Below are 24,000 nucleotides of genomic sequence, written 5' to 3'. Positions count from 1 at the left end.
ACACGATGCGCGTAGTCCGCGCATGAGTGCACGCGAGTCCTCACTGTTCTCTTTCTCTCTCTGTCTCTCTTTCTCTTTCTCTCTCTCATTCTCACCTTTTCGCTCTCTCGACGGCTAAATCAACTCTGCTGAGGGTCCCGCGAAGGATGACCGATCCTAAAATTGAGATGCACTACACGCCGCCGACGTCGGACACCATTCAGACGAAGCCGTTCCCGATCCGAGGTAATATTCTCAGTGTCTGCTTCTGTGTGCGATTATATCTCTCACTTGCCCTTTGTTTCCCCTCCGTACTTGAGTGATCAGACACGTGCGACGAACGTGAGCTCGCGTTCGCGGTTGCGTTTCGAAGGAAGTTCAAGGTCGCCGATCTCGCGGTCAATGTACCGGGTGTCTTTTTCCTGGCGAGCAATTACCGCGCTTTCCGTAGTCTCGCGATCTCGTCCGTGAAATTCCGCACGGGAAGTACAGACCCGGCGCGCAGGCCAGAAACACGTGTCCATTATCTGTACGAGGAAAAAACTTTCGGAGCATCTTGTTAAATCAAGGGTGACAAAATGAAACAAAGAGGTAAAATATAAGGACAGACTTCTTTAGCCGCTATTCTCTTACAGAGGAAAATTTTAAATCTGTCGCAAATGGGGAAACCGTCTTGACACGCATGGTGTTTGGATTACGGGAAGATAATTTGTAATCTATTTTTGTGTCATTTTTTTTCTCTTTTTTGCCAATAAAACCTGTAGCAGCCGAGACATATAAAAGCGAGCATAATAAAGAAAAAAAAATCTTTGCTATGATTTTCAATTCATTGACAATCGACCTGTTTTTTTCTTCACATTTATGCACAAAGATGAACACTTTGATGCGGTCGTATGTATACATAATTGTATTCAAGGAAGTAGGCTAGTTAGATAAATCGTTCCGGTGAAGATAATGCGTCAAATTCGCTAAAAAAAACTCGCCGCGACAAAAAAAAAAAATAACATGCCAACCGGATCTAAAAATTCATGGATGCTCACGTAGGATGAATGAAAAACAATGTCGTGCGATAAAGCGACACTATTAACGCCGAGTCGATAAGACTTGATCACTTAAAATTGTGTGCACTATCGCTATTCTCTATTTTTCTCTATCTGACCTATATTTTTTAGAGAGAAGCTAACGTAAGTTTGTCTATATATTGTAAATTTAAACCCTTCTAACAAGATTATTTATCAGTAGCTCATGATGAGTGAATAATATATTTTTTTGTCAATGCAACAATTTTGTCGATGACAATGTACAGCACCTTTTTGATACAATGATTTATTTTGATAATAAATTATTCCGATTTAAAGGAGATTGATATATGGAAAAAACCGCGTCGGGCAAATTCCAAAGTATCTTATCATTATTAAAGTATATCTCAATGTCAGATTGGTGATTAAAATTGAAGTAAATTTCAATAGTGATGAGACATTATGCGTTACACACGTTGATTACAACGCGAAAGACGCCAAATTCGACGAGAAACGATTTTCCGCGTCTACTTATTAGTATCCGATTAGATTCAGTCTCGTATGAATTTGTCGCGCGTTTAAGCCACTTGTATAGTGTGATGTAATCACGAAGGTCTTTCATAAAATTTAACAAAATGCGACGGCACAAACATAGATAATATCTAAATTATAAGCTACAATCTGTACAAAACTATATATTGATATAATATTACGAATTGAGAACGGATTCTGAAAACTATTAAAATTAAAATCGACAAAACACATTTAATCTCGAGACGTTCTATTAGTTAATAGTTTGATAATCGATGTTTTTTACGAATTCCATCCAATATGTCGAGATTATGGTCTACAGCATTTTATTTCTTTCTTGCAGGTGAACGCGCAAATTTCGTCAACAAGCCTCATGTGATCGCAATGGTTGGCCTGCCGGCTCGCGGCAAGACCTACATATCCAAGAAACTATGTCGTTACCTCAATTGGATCGGCATCAGCACGAAGGTCTTCAATCTGGGCGAGTACAGGCGGCACGCCACCACGGCCTACCAATGTCACGAGTTTTTCCGTCCCGATAACATAAAGGCCATGGCGATACGCACGCAGTGTGCGAAGGACGCCCTGAACGATGTCTGCCACTGGTTGGAGAGCGGCGACGGCGAGGTAGCCGTATTCGACGCCACCAATTCTACCGTCGATAGACGTCAGCTCATACGCGACATTGTCGTTCACAAGATGGGTTTCAAGCTCTTCTTCGTCGAGTCGGTGTGCAACGACCCGGAAATCGTCGAGCAGAATATCATGGAAGTATGTGCTTTGGAAATAGCAATTGAACGCTACGATAAAAATCTACATATGTAGTTGAATTGATGTTGACGGAATAATGACATATCCCAATTTTGGAGATACTATCGGTATGATAAAGTGAACATTCATGCTGTGAAAGTATATACGTTTGTGATCTGAGACACATATTTTAGAAGATTCTTATTCTTTTTATTCTTATTCGAAATTAATTAATGCCTCACGTGCGATTTCTCTGTCGCTCAGGTGAAAGTCAGCAGTCCGGATTACGCGAATATGAAGAAGGAGGATGTGCTCGCGGACTTTATGCTGCGAATCGAGCACTACCAGGAGCGATATCAGCCGTTGGACGAGGAGCGCGAGAGCGACCTGTCGTTCATGAAAATATACAACACCGGCGAGAAGGTGCTCGTCCATAAGCACGAAGGCCATATACAAAGTAGAATAGTTTACTATCTTATGAACATTCATATTGTGCCACGCACGATTTACTTGACCAGGCATGGTGAGAGCCTGATGAACCTCGAGGGCAGGATAGGCGGCGATTCGGATTTAACCGAGCGGGGGCGCGAGTATTCGAAGGCGCTGGCAGATTACATCGCTGATCAGAACATACAGGTAATCCTTTTCCGACTCGTCTTCATCTTATACGTATGCCCGTGTATTATTATTCTACAATCGGCTGCGATGAAAATGGTCCAACTGATCAATATTCTTGTATTGCCAGTTATTAAAAGTCTGAAGATAACAATTCGTGTAGCAATTTGTTACATAAACACTACATATTTAACGATCGAATATTACGTAAGAGCTCCGCTTGTACTCCACATCTCGCTCCAATCGCTCGGCTCCAAGCGATTACATTCCATATTATGATAAACAGCTGTCTATTTGCATACAGGGTTTGAGAGTGTGGACTAGCTGGCTGAAGAGGACCATCCAAACCGCGGCCGACGTGAAGGCGCCGCAGGAAAGGTGGAAGGCTCTCAATGAAATCGACGCCGTGAGTTGAAGTGTTAAATTATTCAGCCGATAAACACGTTAACTGATTAAATAATCAGTCGCTTATCTGTGCTTCTTTGTGAATCATCCCAGGGTATTTGCGAAGAGATGACTTATGAGGAAATCGCGTCCAAGTATCCCACGGACTTCGCCGCGAGAGATCAAAACAAGTTTTCGTATCGCTATCCGCGCGGGGAGAGTTATGAGGATCTCGTCGCGCGGCTGGAGCCTGTGATAATGGAATTGGAACGTCAGGGTAACGTGCTGGTGGTTAGTCATCAGGCGGTTCTACGCTGTTTATTCGCTTACTTCCTGGACAAGAGCGCAGGTCAGTAAGATATTTTACGAGGCTCTCACACATGAAGGAAATGATTCAAACATAGTTGTCGACGCCTGATATTTAACATGCTTGACGTCCGAGAGAATGGAGATATTGGAATATCGGAGTTGTCGCGCACAACTCTTCACCTTCGACGTATCGCAACCTCGAGAAAATAAATGATAAACACTCGTGCATGCGAGAGCGGCTTGTAGTGACGTAATTGTTCGTTTCATCGTGTCGCGGAGATCTCGGCTCGTTCTCTCATCCACGAAATCTCGTTATCGATTCCGTGCGATCTCTCCTCTTTTTTTAACACGACATTGACATTGATTTGCGTGAGAAGGCTTACGTGCAAAATGTCGTGCAAATTTTTTTGGAATATCGTACAATTGGTCCAAGTTACTTTCCTTCTATTTCAGATGAATTGCCGTATTTGGAAGTTCCTTTGCACACCATCATCAAACTAACACCTGTCGCTTACGGTTGCAAGGTGGAGCACATTCGACTACCGATAGAAGCCGTGGACACTCATCGGCCGAAACCAAAGGTAGAAACAATCATAACAAATTCGTAGTACTTGTCCGTTTCTCCCCCCGGCATATTGTTAACGCGCTTTGCTTGCCAATAATTAGAGAGACAGTGAATGCGAGTATCTTTCCGTTTGCTTGCCAATTTTGACTACTACACCGTTTAAAGATTATAATTCCTATGCGATGCTTATGTTTTAATGTTCCCAGAGCGCCTGTTAGCTGTAATGGAAAATGGACGATTTTCTTGTATCTAATTGAAATCTCATCCTAGAATCATCTGCATTCGTCAAAAAACAAAATCTTTTTCATCAAGTTAGATATTCGTTGCATCTTTTCCAAATCTAGATTTATGTAGACAAGCATAATATTTGTGTGTTGGAATTTTATGTTTTAAAATTTTATATTTTTAGATCGCTTTATAGATGAATATATAATTTATAAAATAGTATATTTCTCGAATATTGTGTAAAAAATTACAGTCCTAACCGTATACACACGCACGCGCGCACACACACACACACACACACAGAGGTTTTTACTAAAAGATTGTTAATCATTTACAATTGTCCGTGCCATCTTTCATAATAAGCATTAATATTATGATGTCATTATGATGCTATGTGTATATTATCATATTAAAACGATTTATAGCGATACGGTGATAACTGTTTCAATCTTACTTATCATTGTGTAATAGTTTAATATAATTATATAAATAGAATTACATATATGCAACATGCAGCGATCAGAAAAAAAGCAGGATTTAAAAAATTGCAATTTTACACAATGGAGTTAAACGATACATTTTTAAGAATTGTACATTTCGATTACGAAGCGAACTGCTAAGAAAATGTGTACTCATATATTTCAATCCATCGAAAAGAATTAAATTTCAATTATGCATGATAGAACTAAATAATATATATACTTTCAAAGCCAATTGTACTTTTGGAACGTGTCACGTCTTTGTGTAAGACATAATAATTAATAACGACGCTGCGATGGAAGATTATTCATTAGAGATCAAAGATTAAAATGTTGTAGCAGTGATTCTAATTCTGGCATGACAATAAAAAAAGTCTCTTCGCAATAAACCTCCGTGTAGAACGTATATCCTTGATAGAATGTTACATCCTTCTCAACGACGCATGTGTAGATCGTTGCATCTCCTCCGCAGCATATGTTGGCAAATGCTAAAATGCCCGTTGTGAAACTTTCAATTTTCAGATCCCGGGATATCTAGAAGAACGATTCCGAGGAAACGGAAAAGTACTACGCACGTGATAACAACGATTTCGTAAGCACGGCGCAGCTATTTCCTACCGTTGACATAACGCTGAAGCAGCATAGATTCGGCAGCTGGCTGCCAACCTACCCCATACGTAAACCAGCGCATCCGAATCCTTCCTTCCTACGTCAGACAGTATAGAGACGAGACGTACCGCAATAACAATGTTGACAGTGTATCCTATGAAATAGACACAGACAGGAAGATTCTGCGACAGTTCAAGTTCTGCATGACGACAGTGCGTGTGTTATGTGATTTTTATATTTTTCGATTGGCGTCTAGGTAGGTAGCAAAAAAGAAAAAAAAAAAAAAAGAGAGGAAAAAAAAGGAAAAGAAAAATGTATGTGATACAAGATGATGATGTGCATATGCGCCCGTAGACCGTACACTTTTAGGTAACATTTCAGATATTGAATTTTTCTGAACCTTATTGTTAGCAATACGACGAGCGTCAAGTCGCGCGTTTTGAGATCTTTCCTCTTACCGGAAACATGCGAGACAATACACACAAACACACATATATCTATGGAGCTTCGGGAGATGAGATGTGTGTATGCGTGTGTGAAACTAGGAAAATCAGATATTGAAAGTGCACAAGCTCTACTGTACACGATTCCAAAACAGTCTTCTATCTTATTCTGGTTCGGTGAATGCTTCAACACACCTTGTTTGCGAATTTGCAGTACTTTTATACGCATTATCGTTTGAAACATTATTTCGAAATTACCCTCGGATCAAGTCAAATGCTTCTCCGCGGGGTGATTCGAGGCAAATCCAAATGTTGTGAATTGTGACGTTGATAATAATACTCGTAAAACTATTGATATGTTTGATCATGCGATATAATACTTCCGAATAAGCTACCGAAAATATAAAATTTCAGTCTTCTATTCTTCGTTATCTAATACATACGTTATACAATCTCGTATATTAAGCAGTTGAATTACGGATTTCGATTACCGATACGTATGTATCTCAATCACTGAGAAACATAATAAATAACACATGCAATTTTATAAGTTTATCCATTGATTAAAATTCCTGCTTGATAAATTAGAAGAAATATTTATTATGCTTCCATGAAAACCGATACACGATTTTATTCTATGCATTGTATTCCCTCGCGATTAAGTATTTTAAAATTTTGAGAAGATTACTTGGAAAAGAAAATAATGATGCTTTCTGAAAGGTACCTCTGTCCATCTATATAAGAAGGGAAAGCACTTTTGACTAGTCAGTATTACTTCGTGTTTGTCAATAAGTAGTATGTTTGCGAAATACTCAGAGGTATGTAACGCCTTTCTGGCTTTTTTTTTTTTATCGAAACACATTTATGATTTCGTATATTATACCAAGTTGATTTTTCTAATTATAATTAAATTGATTTCAATTAACACGTTGGTTATTACACGTTCGCCGTTGTATCGATACCGCTCTTCAGAGACCACGATACATTTTTTGTACCACTATCACGAATATATATACCGACATATTTTATAGCAATTTAAATCGTTCGATCGTGTGTATTAAAAAATTTAGCACAACGACTGGAGTGTCGTATGGCCTAAAACATAAAAAGAAAAGTTTTAACATTGCTAGCAGTCAACGTGTTAAACATGAATGTTGCTGTTCGAAATTCAAACACACAAACATGTAACGTTTTACAGATGGTTTAACGGTACATGACCTATTAACAATATTATTTTCCTCTTAAACATTCATATCTACACTAATCGCTAAATTCGAGGCGACATAACGTTTATAAAAATTCAATCATTTTCTTAGATTGTACAATTACTGCTATTATTGTGCATCATCATGCACAATTGTCGATCGTCGCCGATCGAGCCAGTCGTGAAATCACCTGATGAAGAAACCACGAATCAACCACAAATCGGTCGTTCGCCGAACGAAGACGATGCATCGAAATCCGACAAAGAAATTGACTTGCCTGAAAGCGTAAATTTTATCAACTTCTGGAAATTTCATCGGTATGCCGAGATCGAGCTAGAAAATCCGATGAAAATTTCATTGTTCCCTGCAAAAGACAGTGAGAGAAAAGGTGAGAAAAAGATTTCTTGTCAAGAGAGTGCAATCGTTAAAGTAAAAATATTATTTTATGAGACTGTCTTGATTTTATACAGTTAAGAAAATCAATGACAATGCGCAGCGGGAGGCAACTAATCAAACCGACATCAATAGCGATGCCCAAATTGTTCAAAATGTGACTAAAGAAAGCGATCAATCGTCTGACCAGGCTGATCAGAGCTTCTTCTTTAAAGATTTTGACGATCTGGCGTCTTTTCTACCTGATCCTGAAGACCACAAGCCGAAGCACAGGGTACCAAGAATGCAAGTGGCTAGTTATAATTGTAATGGCATTTTAAACAAGCTACTTTGGCTTAGATTTATAATGTGCTTCGATCCGACCACGCCTAACCCTTTTGGATTGTAAATTGATTGATTGAAGCAGAAAGACAAAGTGAATATAACTCAAGCAATTCAATTGATTATAAATTAACTGACGTTTCGATAACTATAGAATTAAATGTAACCAAGGAATTACATTAGGAATATAATCTCTGAAATAATAAAAGTGATTGAGTAGAAACAAGGATTTCCCTGTATAGACTTTTTTAAACATTGATTCCATTAAGTTGAAATTAGAATATCTTACTTACTGAGACATAAGAAGCGTAAAACACTTATTTTCGAAAATCATAAAATTTGCACAAAATATATTATAAACACACAAAATATTTCACGCATACTGATTTAAATACGTATTGTTCTAGTATTGTAAACATGTTTAGAAAATAAAAATTTGAGCAAGGTTAACTGCCTCTGGCTTTTATAGCTTTATTTATTCTCTTAAATTATTGTATGATGGACGAGCCACGAATACTAAATTAAATTATTTGATTATTTTATGGGAGATTCACATTGCGTTAATATCCATTTGCTATCCAATAAAAAATATATTTTTCTAGGATAAATCTGGTGTTAGACAGAGAATAAAAAAAAAAAAAAAAATTTTTTTTTCTATTGGTCATTGGTACATATCAGACATCGCATACAATACGAATTCTTCGTAAGAACACTACACATAACAACATAACAAGCGGTCATAATGGCGGTTCCCTCGGTTTCGCTAAATACGCGAAATAAAAAGCACTTTTTGGGCGTACCGGCACCTTTGGGATATGTTGCTGGTGTTGGCAGAGGGTAAATTTTAACGCAATACATGATACATATAAATATTAATACAATTGTCAACTATGAGTGTAAAAATTATGATTTGAATGTATCTAACCTCTCTTTTTACATTGTAGAGCTACAGGATTCACGACACGGTCTGACATCGGTCCTGCTCGAGATGCTAATGACGTTTCGTAAGTAGAAAAAGTATATTTTCTTTATGACTTGAATAATACGTGAAACATACAAAGTATTATATATTACATTTTATTCCGAATACAGTGATGATAGACATGCACCACCCACAAAACGTGCGAAGAAGAAGGAGGAAGAAGAGGAAGATGAGGAAGACTTGAATGATTCAAATTATGACGAGTTTTCCGGATATGGAGGTTCTCTTTTTAGTAAGGTAAGTACTAAAGAATACTACTAGTCAATGCTAGAAGTAATAATGTTGTGATAATGTCAGGATCCCTATGACAAAGATGATGAAGAAGCAGATGCGATTTACGAGGCTATCGACAAACGTATGGATGAGAAGCGTAAAGAGTACAGAGAGAAGCGTCTCAGAGAAGAATTGGAACGCTATCGGCAAGAACGTCCAAAAATCCAGCAGCAGTTCTCAGATTTAAAAAGGGAATTGGTCAATGTAACAGAGGACGAATGGAGAAACGTTCCCGAGGTGGGAGACGCTAGGAATCGTAAACAGCGTAATCCAAGAGCGGAAAAATTCACTCCATTGCCAGATTCGGTGCTAGCGAGAAATTTGGGAGGTGAAACGTCTACCAGTATTGATCCGTCTAGCGGTCTAGCCTCCATGATGCCAGGTGTGGCGACACCCGGTATGCTAACCCCGACAGGAGATCTTGATCTTCGGAAAATTGGACAAGCTAGAAACACACTGATGAATGTGAAGTTGAATCAGGTTTCCGATTCTGTGGAGGGCCAAACCGTGGTTGATCCAAAAGGTTACCTTACAGACTTGCAGAGCATGATACCTACTTATGGTGGTGACATAAAGTAAGTGACTATTACATCTCTAAATTGCTTTGTTTAATTTGTAAGCAGATGTTTAATTTTTTGTTCTTGTTTTCGCAGCGACATAAAGAAAGCTAGATTGTTATTGAAATCCGTCAGAGAGACTAATCCAAACCATCCTCCCGCGTGGATTGCGTCAGCGCGTTTAGAAGAGGTGACGGGAAAGGTCCAGGCAGCGAGAAACTTAATAATGAAAGGTTGCGAAGTGAATCCCACTTCAGAGGATTTGTGGCTGGAAGCTGCGAGACTGCAGCCTCCGGACACGGCGAAGGCGGTGATAGCTCAGTCAGTGCGACATATTCCGACATCTGTTAGAATCTGGATAAAAGCCGCAGACTTGGAGATAGAAGTGAAGGCGAAAAGGAAAGTGTACCGAAAGGCGTTGGAACACATCCCGAACTCGGTGCGATTGTGGAAAGCAGCCGTCGAACTGGAGGAACCCGAAGACGCGCGTATCTTGCTCAGCCGTGCGGTCGAGTGTTGTCCGACTAGTGTAGATCTATGGCTCGCTCTCGCTAGATTAGAGACTTACGACAACGCGAGAAAAGTGTTGAACAAGGCCCGAGAGAACATCCCGACCGACAGACAAATTTGGACTACCGCTGCAAAGTTGGAGGAGGCGAATGGCAACAAACACATGGTGGAAAAGATCATCGATCGCGCCATATCCTCGTTGAGTGCGAATGGCGTAGAAATCAACAGGGAGCATTGGTTTAAGGAAGCTATGGAAGCTGAGAAAGCAGGAGCGGTGCATTGTTGCCAGGTTATCGTCAAAGCTATTATCGGCTTCGGAGTGGAAGAGGAGGACAGGAAACACACTTGGATGGAAGACGCGGAAACCGTAAGGTTTCTTATTATTTCTCTATCATTTTCAAGTTGTTGAGAATGATGTGAATATTTCTGCAGGGATTAATTTGCATATATTTAAGAATATGTTATTTGCAGTGTGCTCAACAAGGAGCATTGGAATGCGCCAGAGCTGTTTATGCGTATGCATTAACGACGTTTCCCAGCAAGAAATCAATTTGGCTGCGCGCAGCTTATTTTGAGAAGACATATGGAACGCGAGAATCTCTGGAAGCACTGTTGCAAAGAGCAGTCGCCCATTGCCCTAAGAGCGAAGTGCTCTGGTTGATGGGTGCAAAATCAAAGTGGCTGGCTGTGAGTTCATTCACATACAAACTTTTGATTCGCATTTAATTCGACCTTTATTTCTTTTTCATTCTCAATTTCATTTTTCTTTTCAGGGCGACGTACCAGCAGCTAGAGGTATTTTGTCTCTCGCCTTTCAAGCTAATCCGAATTCCGAAGAGATTTGGTTGGCTGCTGTAAAACTCGAGTCCGAAAACTCGGAATATGAAAGAGCGCGACGTTTATTGGCGAAAGCTAGAGCCTCGGCGCCGACACCGAGAGTGATGATGAAAAGTGCCAAGTTGGAGTGGGCTCTTAACAATCTTGAAGCTGCGTTGCATCTTTTAAAGGAGGCCCTCGAAGCTTTCGACGACTTTCCTAAGTTATGGTTGATGAAAGGTCAAATTGAAGAACAGCAGGGCCATCTGGACAAGGCGATAGAGACGTACAACCAGGCGGTAAGTGATCTTTCACGCAAATTTAATGTAAGTGCAAGCGCGTGTATAAAGACAAATTTTTTTGTATATTTTGCAGATTAAGAAATGCCCAAATTCGATACCTATATGGCGTCTGTTGGCTCAATTGGAGCATAGGAAGAACCAAGTGACCAAAGCGCGTTCAGTTCTAGAGAAAGCCAGGCTTAAGAATCCTAAAAATGCGGAATTATGGCTGGAATCTATACGGAACGAATTGAAAAGCGGTGGTGTGCGCGATATGGCGAATACGTTAATGGCTAAGGCGTTACAAGAATGCCCCACATCTGGTCTACTCTGGGCGGAGGCAATTTTTATGGAACCACGACCTCAACGAAAAACTAAAAGCGTGGACGCTCTCAAGAAATGCGAACATGATCCACATGTTCTCTTGGCAGTATCAAAGTGAGTTTACGTTTATTTAAGTTGTAAAAGCATTTAATTACTACTTATTATTTAGGGTGTAAAAGTAATTTACATCCTTTTACATTCTAAATAATTGGAGTGAAAAATGATGCGAAAATTATACGAATTTCTCCGTTACAGATTATTTTGGTGCGAGCATAAGATTTCAAAGTGCAGAGATTGGTTCAATCGGACGGTGAAGATAGATCCAGATTTAGGCGATGCGTGGGCATATTTTTATAAATTCGAATTATTAAACGGCACGGAAGAACAGCAGGAAGATGTAAAGAAGAGATGCATCGCTGCGGAACCTCATCACGGCGAACATTGGTGCAAAGTTTCCAAAGATATAGCAAATTGGTGCCTGAGTATAGATCAGATCTTAATATTAGTAGCAAAGGAATTGCCCATTCCCATATAAATGAAAATTTAATTACGACACAATTCTGAAAAACTATTTGCAAAAATGTCTTACTATAAGTTTGTAAATAAAATCAAGGAAAGGTCGATTGATTTTAATCTTCTGCTGTCTTGTATTATTTATTAAAGGTACTATATGTTAAGTGTATTGTGTGTATATTAATTATGTATTTGTACGAGAGAAAATAATAATAATAATTATGTTAAAAGTACAGGACTACGATATTCGAATAAGTTTGAGCAACAATGGCATTTTTAATAATTTTTTTTTAAATTACTGGATGAAAGTAATTGGTTTTTTTATTGTTGCTCTTAGATGTGTGCTTCCTCTTGATAAATGGTATATATCGCGCATGCGCAATGAGTCGACTTTTCGATACAACGCTCCATACGCTTTTAAGGTTATGAGTAAGACTATGAATCTTGTAGGCCTGGAAGAAATATTAGTTTTCTTATTAACCGTGTTCTTAGCCGTGTTGAGATAAGCAGCATTTAGTTTCGACGCAAAGGTAGCTATTCTAATTTGTCAGATTAATATAAAAAAGGAGAAATACAAACTATAATCAGAATAATTGCAGCACGAGAAATCAAAGATGTGGCATGTTTACAGGGTTAAATTAGTTTCGTTTCTGTATGGATAACGATTCTTTCAGCCAAAAAAACAGAAGCAAACGCATTGTTGGTGACAATGCTGCGCCACAATGAGAAATCTGTATAATGTCAAATAGGTATAGCGAAAATTATACGATATTTCTCGTAACTTAACCTCACTTTTTCGCTTGCGGTTAATAACCAAATTGTTTTTTCAGTTATTAGACGATAGACATCTAATGAAATTGCTATGTTTTACACCTTGATTTATACATCCAAAACAATGTCGAGTACGGTGATGCAACAGTTTGTTCAACGACTCAAGTCGAGAAATGACGAGGCACGTAATAAAGCGGCACGCGATTTGTGTCTGTACGTTAAGAGAGAATTGCGAGAAGCGTCGCAGGAAGAGATTACAGCTTTTATGGACGAATTTAATCATCATATATTTGAAATGGTATCCGCCTCTGACATAAACGAGAAGAAAGGTGGTATACTAGCCATAGTTTGCCTTATAGGAGCAGACGTAGGTAATTTTAATACACGAACGGTACGGTTTGCCAATTATCTTAGAAACTTGATACCTTCCAATGACGTGGGCGTTATGCAATTAGCCGCAAAGACTGTTGGAAAGTTGGCATTAGTATCGGGCACTTATACTGCCGAATATGTGGAATTTGAAGTGAAACGTGCCTTTGAATGGCTTGGCGCAGACAGACACGAGGGTAGAAAACACGCCGCCGTGCTCGTGCTGAGGGAACTCGCTGTCTCTGTGCCAACGTACTTCTTTCAACAAGTCACGCCGTTTTTCGAGTTGATATTCAACGCTATACACGATCCTAAACCTGCTATACGAGAAGGTGCTGTGGAAGCTTTGAGAGCAGCGCTTATAGTCACCGCTCAGAGAGAAACGGCGAAGCAGATGCACAAGTCCCAATGGTACAAGCAGTGCTACGACGAAGTGATAGATGGATTTGCAGAAGTTCACACTAAGGAAAGAGGCATCAATAGAGACGATCGAATACACGGCTCATTGCTGGTACTGAATGAGCTTCTGAGATGCAGCAACGTGCAGTGGGAGAGGAATTATGAAGCTCTAATGGAGAGATTGAACGGTTCTACGCAAAATGAAAACGATATACTTTCGTTGATGCCACGCCTGAAGACAACAATAGTGTCCAAGTGGGCCGGTTCTACTCAGAACGCCTCCGCGTCTCAACATACATTATATCCGGCGCACGAATCAGCGGTTTGCAGGTGTCTGATGCAAGAAAGGCTGGACGATATTTACAACGACGTTATGAATCAGAAGATATCTAGAAATCCGCATATTCAGCACGCTCTTATGATGCTACTACCGAGACTCGCTGCGTTTAATAAGGAAAAATTTATCAAGGAACATCTGAAGGAGTCTTTGGCGTATCTTCTGTTGATTTTACGCAGCCGCGAGAAGGACCGCTACGCCGCCTTCACGTCGATTGGTTTTATAGCCGTGGCGGTGGAAGACGCGATAAATCCGTATCTTCCAAAAATCATGGAAGTGATCAAGAGCTTGTTGCCGTCCAAGGAAACGCCGAGCAAGAAACGCATCACTCTGGAACCGGCGGTATTCGTCTGCATTACTCTGCTCAGTCACGCGGTCAAGCAAGTCATAGCCTCCGATGTTAGAGACTTGTTGGATCCCATGTTTCAAACGGGATTGAGCCCGATATTGACGACGGCGCTGAGAGAACTGGCGCACAGCATTCCGTCTTTGCAAGTGGATATATCTCAAGGTCTCTTGCGAATGTTATCCCAGGTGTTGATGCAAAAGCCGTTGAGACACCCCGGAGCTCCGTGGACGGCGAGCAGCCCTAACGCCACAGCGGACGACGTCTCGTCGACGGTACTCGCGCTCAAGACTCTCGGCACGTTCAACTTTGATAATAATCCGCTGTTGCAGTTTGTCAAGAGATGCGCGGAGCTTTTGACGTCGGAACAGGCGGAAGTCCGGCTGGAAGCTGTGAAGACGTGTTCCAGATTACTGAGATTAACGTTGAATCAGTCTGGTCCTACAGTGACCACCACCGTCTCGACCGTTCTCGACAAACTGCTGGTGGTGGGTATCACCGACACGGATCCCGATGTTCGTCTGTGGGTGTTGGCCTCGTTGGACGATTCCTTCGATGTGCAGCTGGCGCAGGCGGAAAATTTATCCGCCCTGTTTATCGCTATGAACGACGAGATGTTTGAGATAAGAGAACTGGCGGTTCGCACCGTCGGGCGACTCAGCACGTTAAATCCTGCTTACGTCATGCCGTCGTTGAGAAAGACTTTGGTGCACTTTCTCACGGAGTTGGAGCATTCGGGAATGGGCCGTAACAAGGAGCAGGCCGCGCGGATGTTGGATCATCTGGTTGTCACCGCGCCGAGACTCGTCCGACCGTACATGGAGCCAATCTTGAAGGTCCTCGTACCGAAGCTGAAGGAATCCGATCCGAATCCCGGTGTAATACTGGCCGTTCTGCGCGCGATCGGTGACTTGGCAGAGGTGAACGGCGCCGAGATGCAGCAATGGATGCCCGAGCTCTCGTCGATATTGCTCGAGATGCTGGTGGATGCCAGCTCGCCTGAGAAGAGGGGAGTGGCGCTCTGGGTTTTTGGCCAGTTGGTGGGTAGCACGGGTCACGTGGTGAAGCCGTATATGCAGTACCCGTCCCTGCTCGACGTGCTCATTAACTTTCTCAAGACCGAGCAGCAGCCGATCATCAGGCGGGAGACTATCAGAGTGCTCGGATTGTTGGGCGCGTTGGATCCTTACAAGCACAAGATGAACCTCGGGCAGATCGATTGCCAGCTGGACACGCTCACCTCGATGGCCGACACCAAGTGCGACGTGGAGAATACTCAGGACCTGACGACCAGCGAGATGCTGGTGAACATGTCGCCGTCCACGTTGGAGGAGTTTTATCCGGCGATCGCCATCACGACGCTCATGAGAATCATTCGCGAGCCGACCTTGTCGCAGCATCACACCATGGTCGTACAAGCTGTGACCTTCATATTCAAGAGTCTCGGTATAAAGTGCGTGCCGTACATCTCTCAGGTGATGCCGAGCTTCTTGAATGTAGTACATATGGCGGATATGAACTTTCGAGAGTTCCTGTTCCAACAACTCGCCGTTCTCATCGCCATCGTGAAGCAACATATACGCAACTACTTGGACGATATATTTGCTTTGATCAAAGAATTCTGGACTGTGAACAGTCCGTTGCAGGGCACGTTGATTCTTTTAGTCGAACAGATTGCGGTGGCTCTCGGCGCGGAGTTCAAGATCTACCTGCCGCAGCTGATGCCGCCGATACTGAGGGTGCTGACGCACGACAACAGCAAGGATCGCGGGGTGACGGTGAAGCTGCTTCAGGCTTTGCAGACATTCGGCAGCAATCTGGATAATTATCTGCACCTCGTTCTGCCGCCAATCGTGAAGCTGTTCTACGCGAACGACTGCCCGCTAGCCGTGAATAAAGTCGCTCTCGAGACGGTCGATTTACTGGCGGATACGCTGGACTTTACGGATTTCGCATCGCGAATCGTCCACACCCTGGTGCGTACGTTGGACCAATGCCCGGAGCTGAGAAGCACGGCCATGGACACGCTTTGCGCTGTCGTAATGCAACTGGGCAAAAAATATCAAATCTTTATCGTGCTGGTTCAGAAAATTATGACAAAGCACAAGATAGTCAATTCCAGGTACGAACTCCTTTTCATCGCTTTGTATTTGTTTTTCAACAGACGGAAGAAATCTCTTACTATCTATATGATTCTCCGCGCTCCGTGATCTTTGCAATCTTTCTCTAAAAGTAAATATTTTCAGGTACGACGTTCTAGTCGACAAAATTCTCACCGACACGACCGTGGCGGACGGCGAGGATTTCCTGCTGATGAGACTGCGACATTCGCGCAACAAGAATCGCGAGCTTTCCCTCACGCCCTCGGAAACAACAACAATCAAGAGGCTACACGTATCGGCTTCGAACTTGCAGAAAGCATGGACGGCAACGCGCCGAGTGTCCAAGGACGACTGGCTCGAGTGGCTGCGATGCTTCTCCATCGGTTTGCTCAAGGAATCCCCGTCGCCGGCTCTTAGATCGTGCTGGGCGCTGGCGCAAACATACGCCGTATTGCCACGCGATTTGTTTAACGCGGCATTCGTCTCGTGCTGGACCGAATTGAACGAGAATTATCGCACGGAACTAATACAGACTCTGCATCAAGCGTTGATGGTTCCGGATCTGCCTACCGAGGTGACGCAGACCATTCTGAATCTAGCCGAATTTATGGAGCACTGCGACAAGGGTCCTTTGCCGTTGGATAACAAGATCCTGGGGGATACGGCTATGCATTGTCGCGCATACGCCAAGGCGTTGCACTACAAGGAGGACGAATTTCACAAGAGCAGAAGCAGCAGCGTATTCGAGTCCTTGATCTCCATCAATAACAAACTGCAGCAAAAAGAGGCGGCCGAAGGCTTGCTGGAATACGTGATGAATCAACACAATCAGCAGGATCTAAAAGTTCAGGTACGTTGGTACGAGAAACTTCACAACTGGGACAAGGCGTTGCAGCTGTACCAGGAACGGCTTGAGAGCGACTGCACGGATGTGGAGTCCACCTTGGGACAGATGCGTTGTCTGGAGGCTCTCGGCGAATGGGGTCAACTGCACGAAGTTGCTACGAAACAATGGTCGAATCAAATGGACGATATCAAGCAGAGGATGGCGAGGATGGCAGCAGCCGCGGCGTGGGGTCTAGGTCAATGGGAGAGTATGCAGAGGTACGTCTCACTGATATCGAAGGACACGCAGGACGGAGCGTTTTACAGAGCGGTGTTGGCGATCCACGACGAGCAGTACAACGTCGCGCATCAGCTTATCGACAGTGCCAGGGATCTGCTGGACACCGAGCTGACCGCCATGGCTGGCGAGAGCTATCAGCGAGCGTACAATGCCATGGTGGAGGTGCAGAAGCTGGCCGAATTGGAGGAGGTGATACAGTTCAAGCTGGTGCCGGAACGGAGGGCGGCCATCAAGGCCATGTGGTGGGAGAGGCTTCAGGGTGGGCAGAGGATAGTGGAGGACTGGCAGAAGATCATACAGGTGCATACGTTGGTGGTTTCGCCGCAGGACGATATGTACACGTGGCTGAAATATGCCAGTCTTTGCCGGAAGAGTGGCAGCTTGATGCTGTGTCACAAGACACTGGTGATGTTGATGGGTATGGATCCCTCTTTGACTCCAGATCAGCCACTGCCGACGACTCATCCGCAAGTAACGTTCGCTTACTGCAAACACTTGTGGGTCGCGAACAAGCGCGAGGAAGCTTACGGTCAGTTGCAGCGCTTCGTGCAGTCTTACTTACAGCCAGCCACGTCAGCGATAATAAATCAAGAGGACGAGAAGCAGCACGAGAGCAAGAAGAGACTGCTCGCGAGATGTTACCTCAAGCTCGGCGAGTGGCTGGAGGCTTTGCAAGGCATAAACGAGCACTCCATTCCCGCGGTACTGTCTTACTACGCCGCCGCGACGGAACACGATCCCACGTGGTACAAAGCGTGGCACGCCTTCGCTTACACCAACTACGAGACAGTTTTATTCTACAAGCATCAACAGGGCAACAATTCCGCGGCTGCGGAAACCGCACCCGGCAATGGAGCGCGCAATAATCTCTCCGGCTCGCAATATATATCTCAATTCACTGTTCCAGCTGTCGAGGGGTTCTTCAGGTCCATCAATTTGTCGGATGGCAATTCCTTACAGGACACCCTCCGTCTGCTGACGCTCTGGTTCGATTACGGCCAGTCGACGGAGGTGAACGAAGCTGTTGTCGAGGGCAAGAGGTTAATAGAGATAAATACGTGGCTGCAAGTGATCCCGCAGCTCATAGCCAGGATCGATACACCTAGGCTGGTCGGCCGTAGCATACACCATCTTCTCATAGATATAGGAAAGACACATCCTCAGGCTTTAGTTTATCCATTGACGGTGGCCTCGAAGAGCGCCAGTCACGCGAGGAAGACCGCAGCCAACAAAATCTTGAAGAGCATGTGCGAGCACAGTCCGACGTTGGTTCAACAGGCGATGATGGCGAGCGATGAGCTCATCAGGGTCGCGATCTTGTGGCACGAATTGTGGCACGAAGGCTTGGAGGAAGCTAGTAGATTGTACTTTGGCGAGAGGAATGTTCGGGGCATGTTCGATACGTTGGAACCGTTACACGCTATGCTCGAAAGGGGGCCGCAAACTTTGAAAGAGACGTCTTTCAATCAGGCTTATGGAAGGGATTTAATGGAGGCGCAAGAATGGTGTCACAGATACAAAGCGTCTCGAAACGTCAGAGATTTGAATCAGGCTTGGGATTTGTATTATCACGTATTCCGGAGGATTTCTCGACAATTGCCGCAACTGACCAGTTTGGAACTGCAATACGTTAGTCCGAAGTTGCTGCTCTGTCGAGACTTGGAGCTGGCTGTACCAGGAAGCTACAGTCCCGGCCAACCTATAGTGAGAATAGCGAGCATTCATAGCTCTATGCAAGTGATAACTAGCAAACAGAGACCGAGGAAGCTGTGCATTAAAGGTGCAGTTGTTGTTGTTGTTGTTTGAAAGTAAATTCGATGAAAATGTTGCGACAATTAAATCTAAAAGTGTGGAACAAATAGCATTAACTTACTTTGATGTATTTTGCAGGTAGCAACGGTAAGGATTATATGTTCCTACTAAAAGGTCACGAAGATTTAAGACAAGATGAAAGGGTGATGCAATTATTCGGTCTGGTAAACACTCTTTTGTTACACGACCCGGATACATTCCGAAGAAATCTTACTATTCAAGTAAGTTTATATAATTATTGCAATAGAAATGGAAATGTCTCTATGTCTATGTGTGTGTGTATGTGAATTATACACTACTTTGTTAACTCGCGATTTTGTGTTTAGAGATACGCTGTGATCCCGTTGTCCACAAACAGTGGGCTTATCGGCTGGGTGCCGCATTGTGATACGCTTCATACTCTTATTAGAGATTACAGGGAGAAGAAAAAGATATTACTGAACATCGAACATAGGATAATGTTACGAGTAAGCAAGCAGTTACGAGTGTGCAACAGATTTTATATATAAGAATATATAACTTATTCATTTATAACAGAATGTAACGTATTGTAATATTTTGCGCGCCAACATCCGTGTTCTGTCGCTTTTTTTTTAATTTAAAAAAATTTTTTTTTTTATTTCATCAATAACCCTTAATTTTTGTAGATTATATTTTCTCTTTTCTCACAACTCATATCTTTCATCTTTTAGATGGCACCCGATTACGATCATCTCATGCTTATGCAAAAAGTCGAAGTGTTCGAACACGCGCTCGAGCATACGCATGGCGACGATTTGGCGCGACTTTTGTGGCTAAAGTCGCCGTCGAGCGAGGTATGGTTCGATCGCAGGACGAATTACACGCGCTCTCTGGCTGTGATGTCTATGGTGGGATATATACTCGGTCTTGGCGATCGACATCCGTCTAACTTGATGCTGGATCGTCTCAGCGGTAAAATCTTGCACATTGACTTTGGAGATTGTTTCGAGGTGGCGATGACGCGCGAAAAATTCCCGGAGAAGATACCGTTCCGGTTGACGCGAATGCTAATCAACGCGATGGAGGTGACTGGTATCGAGGGAACTTATAGAAGAACTTGCGAGTCCGTGATGTCTGTGTTGCATCGAAACAAGGACAGCCTAATGGCGGTCCTAGAAGCGTTCGTTTACGATCCTCTTCTCAATTGGAGATTGATGGACAATGCAGTGCCCAAAGGCAAGCGATCGGATGCTCAGGGTATGAGCGCCAGCAGCAGTCAGGAACATGGTGATATGCTGGATTCTCTTACCGCCACATTGCCAAAAAAAGGTGTACCGTGTAGCATCGAAAACGGAGGTAAAGATTATACACACATGTTTTAATTTACATTAATCAAATAATAAAATTATGAAATTTTTACCTTTACATTAATGCTTAACGTTATCATATTGCAACATACATCACATTGATATCAAAGTATTGATAAAGGTCAAAACTTTATAAATCTTTTTGATTATAATTGATTTAAAAATTCCAGCTGTTAGGGATTTTAAATCATCTGTCACATCATTTTTATTCCATGATGTATGCAACATCTGTTTTTGCAATGTTCGCAGCTGATAATCAACCGGAAGCGCTGAACAAGAAAGCTTTAGCTATTATAACGAGAGTCAGGGACAAATTGACGGGACGCGATTTTTCGCACGAAGAGTCTCTCAGCGTACGACGACAAGTCGATCTATTAATCCAACAGGCTACGAATAACGAGAACCTTTGTCAGTGCTACATTGGATGGTACGTAATTATTTGAAGTTGGAAATTTTTGAAAACAACTATTTATTAGACATTCTATTATTTACAACATATGCATATCTTTTTTTTTGATGTTATATATGTATATAAACAATTCGCTTAGAAAAACCATTTGAATTTCTTTTGCAAGAAACAATTGTATAAATTATATAAAAAACATGCGTATAGATTTCATTATATTACAGGTGTCCATTTTGGTAAAAGTGAGATAAATCATCTCACCGAGGTGAAGCCAAGATGAAGTACTTATGCAATTACCAGCTTTTGCATTTATAGTCTTACAAAATTATTATTTACGTTTAACTTTATGATAATCGTATGATGTGTACATATATATAATGTATTATTGTTGGTTTGTATGTATAGAATAACGATCACAATCATAGTAAATAGATGTACAGATTAGCAACATCATATACATTACAGATCTTTAGTTGACGTCTTATGCATTCATAATTTTTTTTTAAAGCTAGATTACGGTGCAATTACTTTTTTTTTCAGTGTTACGTCTAGTGATCGTTTTATAAATTGCAAAAAATTTATCCGTTGCAGGAATATATCTATTATATTGTTGTAAATAATACTTTTGCATCGTTTCCATCTTGAATCCATTGAAATAAAGCTTGAGATATTGAGTTATAAAATAAATAACAAAAGTCTACATTCAGTCCTCTCAACAAATGTTTGAATAAAATACATTGTTGGAAAAATCCAGCGCATTTTTGTTATAGCCTCTGAACATTATCACCGAATGGAAATAAATTACAAAGTGCTGTTTGTGTCGAACGGCGGCGATGGGAATAATTCATCCGTCCTAGTTCGCAGAACTTGTTTCATATCGGTTCTCGCCAAATAAATGGGTATGTTACCGAACTCGGCGATGACCTGTCTACACACTCCGCACGGTGTGGTGAACGTGGTACTGTTCTGCTTCTCGGCGATTACAGCCAACGCTGTGAATTTTCTTTTCCCCTCCGACACGGCCTTTACGATCGCCGTACTTTCGGCGCACACACCTGCCGGAAAGGAGGAATTCTCCACGTTGCAGCCCCGCGAAATGCTGCCGTCAATGCATCGTAATGCTGCGCCGACCTTGAATTTGCTGTATGGTGAATACGAATTCTCGCGTACCAGTGCGCTCTCCCTTATCAGCTCTTGAATATCCGCATCTGTAAAACATATGTTTGTTAGCGAACTAATTTTACCTTATCAATCCACAGATGATTACGTTTAGTCGCAAGATAGATACGTTATATAATTAAAAATCATTCAAGAATGAAAGTTGAAAAGTTGTAATTTCTAATATAATTTAATTTTTGTCATCAGTTTTTCTTTTTGAACAGTTTATGAAAATTGTACCTTTAATACATTTTTTTTTAATCATCAGTTATGAATGTAGGATCAATTATCCCGCGCTATACAGTTCGTTCGATCTGATTGGTCGTCGTCTTTGCACGTAAGTAAAACTGTACAGTTTGCACCAAAAGTAAAGCTTATGGATGGAATCGACGTTTCGCGCGCACTCTAAGGACAATCATTTCAAATATAATAAAAATAACGCTTGATGTGCGCTCATTTAAACGTTAAGCAATTGCACGGTTTTACGCCAAAAATATATTGCATTACGGGTGTTTTATGTGGAAACTCCAATTTATAAGTGTAAGTTTTTATTGTAAAATATAATTGTGACAGTACGATATATCAAACGATGCGATGATATGAGATACACATTTTTATGTATATGATGATTTGACAGAATCGACAATTTTCGCTCGCAACAGCATTTTCGAGTTTATCGAGTGTGTTCGCGGATGTGATGTAATTCAATATCGATAAGATACGAACTTGTACTAATTATTCATTGAATAAAATTATGTCGCGCTAAAGTAAAATCTAAAGCATAGGTACTTATCGATTAGTTTGACGAAACAAAATGGTTTGCAAAGCAAACTTTGAATCACGCAGGATCGAACGATTGATTATTGATACGGTATGTTTTCTCTCTCTCTCTCTCTCTCATTAATTTATATATGCAGCATATAATAAATTGTCATAAACATGTTACATGATTGGTCATTTGAAAGGATTACTGAGCAGACTAAAAATTATATTTGCTGTGTTATATATGCAATTTTGTCATTTAGATTTTCTTCAGCGGTTCTTGCTGAGCGTGCGCGGTGAAAACATATGGAAATGAAACGGCGTGCACAGATAAAAACGCGGCGTGCACAGGTAAATATCATTGATGACTTTTAACAATTCCTGCTCGTCATACAACGATATTGCTCGACTAGTTAAGGGCGATCGATCGAGATTACATATGTTTACATCGGTGATGAGAGGAGGAAAAGTTCACTTCAGTAGAGACGAGTGTCCGCTTACCAAGCGTCGTGAAATCGATTATCTCCCCGATGTTCATTCTGCCAAGAATCGCTGGACTGTTGGTAAAATTCAGCGGCAACTAACGTCGATCCGTACACACCCGTGTCGACGACTGCCTAGGGTATTTAAGTCTAGAAGGCTCGTGAACATAAGAAAATAACTGGAGGGAGTGATCAAGCGAGAGGAAATAAACAAAAGTGGGAAGGGCGAAGTAGTGTACCTGATTGGCTGCGTCGTTTTGCAATCTGCCAAAGTGCTCTTCATGGCTCGCCGCTTGCCCAAATATTCTTGCGAATGACTGTATCATGGTTATTAATATGGCATACTTGGTGAAGAAGGAGGGAACGTGGTAAGAGGGATTTACTTTCCTCTTACGTCTATTCCCATCGCTCGATTATTCCTTGTCTTATAGATAGATTAAATCAAAGAAAAAAAGCTCGCCCGAATGGGACGCATTTTATTCGAGTATTCTTGCACCATGGAGCAAAGTTGCGTCTAAT

At 41.9% G+C, this 24,000-nt stretch overlaps 5 protein-coding genes and 1 long non-coding RNA gene across 9 annotated transcripts; 4 read left to right on the top strand and 2 right to left on the bottom strand.

The window, feature by feature from the left end:
* Nucleotides 1-90: 90 nt before the first annotated feature.
* On the top strand, nucleotides 91-5,778 carry Pfrx (6-phosphofructo-2-kinase). 3 transcript variants are annotated; one of them, XM_012379359.2, is made up of 7 exons: nucleotides 91-225; nucleotides 1,873-2,300; nucleotides 2,544-2,915; nucleotides 3,199-3,300; nucleotides 3,393-3,627; nucleotides 4,041-4,168; nucleotides 5,379-5,778. In XM_012379359.2, exons 1-7 carry the CDS (start codon nucleotides 147-149, stop codon nucleotides 5,433-5,435), a joined length of 1,401 nt encoding a protein of 466 aa, XP_012234782.1. In that variant the 5' UTR covers nucleotides 91-146; the 3' UTR covers nucleotides 5,436-5,778. The 3 variants fall into 3 exon arrangements, with proteins under 3 accessions (XP_012234782.1, XP_012234783.1, XP_012234784.1); XM_012379360.2 differs by lacking the exon at nucleotides 5,379-5,778 and adding an exon at nucleotides 4,359-5,245; XM_012379361.2 differs by lacking the exon at nucleotides 91-225 and adding an exon at nucleotides 270-570.
* Nucleotides 5,779-6,555: 777 nt separating this feature from the next.
* LOC105679374 (uncharacterized) lies at nucleotides 6,556-8,277 on the top strand. The gene is made up of 3 exons (XM_012379362.2): nucleotides 6,556-6,726; nucleotides 7,225-7,501; nucleotides 7,584-8,277. The coding sequence occupies exons 1-3, from the start codon at nucleotides 6,706-6,708 to the stop codon at nucleotides 7,892-7,894; spliced, it is 609 nt and encodes a 202-aa protein (XP_012234785.1). The 5' UTR covers nucleotides 6,556-6,705; the 3' UTR covers nucleotides 7,895-8,277.
* A 227-nt stretch (nucleotides 8,278-8,504) lies between these two features.
* Nucleotides 8,505-12,316, top strand: Prp6 (pre-mRNA processing factor 6). The gene is made up of 9 exons (XM_012379357.2): nucleotides 8,505-8,664; nucleotides 8,772-8,831; nucleotides 8,920-9,046; nucleotides 9,107-9,657; nucleotides 9,736-10,516; nucleotides 10,621-10,836; nucleotides 10,923-11,264; nucleotides 11,341-11,684; nucleotides 11,826-12,316. Exons 1-9 carry the CDS (start codon nucleotides 8,570-8,572, stop codon nucleotides 12,103-12,105), a joined length of 2,796 nt encoding a protein of 931 aa, XP_012234780.1. The 5' UTR covers nucleotides 8,505-8,569; the 3' UTR covers nucleotides 12,106-12,316.
* A 182-nt stretch (nucleotides 12,317-12,498) lies between these two features.
* LOC136998073 (uncharacterized) lies at nucleotides 12,499-13,013 on the bottom strand. The gene is made up of 2 exons (XR_010888645.1): nucleotides 12,876-13,013; nucleotides 12,499-12,535 (listed from the first exon to the last, which is right to left on the bottom strand). It is a non-coding gene; the product is annotated as an uncharacterized lncRNA (long non-coding RNA).
* Nucleotides 12,946-21,774, top strand: mTor (serine/threonine-protein kinase Tor). The gene is made up of 7 exons (XM_012379330.2): nucleotides 12,946-16,427; nucleotides 16,552-19,313; nucleotides 19,424-19,566; nucleotides 19,672-19,812; nucleotides 20,038-20,662; nucleotides 20,923-21,100; nucleotides 21,304-21,774. Exons 1-7 carry the CDS (start codon nucleotides 12,946-12,948, stop codon nucleotides 21,317-21,319), a joined length of 7,347 nt encoding a protein of 2,448 aa, XP_012234753.1. The 3' UTR covers nucleotides 21,320-21,774.
* Nucleotides 21,593-23,786, bottom strand: LOC105679360 (cytidine deaminase-like). 2 transcript variants are annotated; one of them, XM_067350069.1, is made up of 3 exons: nucleotides 23,501-23,786; nucleotides 22,478-22,642; nucleotides 21,593-22,287 (listed from the first exon to the last, which is right to left on the bottom strand). In XM_067350069.1, exons 2-3 carry the CDS (start codon nucleotides 22,500-22,502, stop codon nucleotides 21,881-21,883), a joined length of 432 nt encoding a protein of 143 aa, XP_067206170.1. In that variant the 5' UTR covers nucleotides 22,503-22,642; nucleotides 23,501-23,786; the 3' UTR covers nucleotides 21,593-21,880. The 2 variants fall into 2 exon arrangements, with proteins under 2 accessions (XP_067206170.1, XP_012234761.1); XM_012379338.2 differs by lacking the exon at nucleotides 22,478-22,642 and having other exon boundaries at nucleotides 23,501-23,763.
* Nucleotides 23,787-24,000: the final 214 nt, after the last annotated feature.

The sequence above is a fragment of the Linepithema humile genome, chromosome 2, assembly GCF_040581485.1.
Source record: "Linepithema humile isolate Giens D197 chromosome 2, Lhum_UNIL_v1.0, whole genome shotgun sequence".
NCBI lineage: Eukaryota > Metazoa > Arthropoda > Insecta > Hymenoptera > Formicidae > Linepithema > Linepithema humile.
This window is presented reverse-complemented; position numbering and strand designations above follow the sequence as displayed.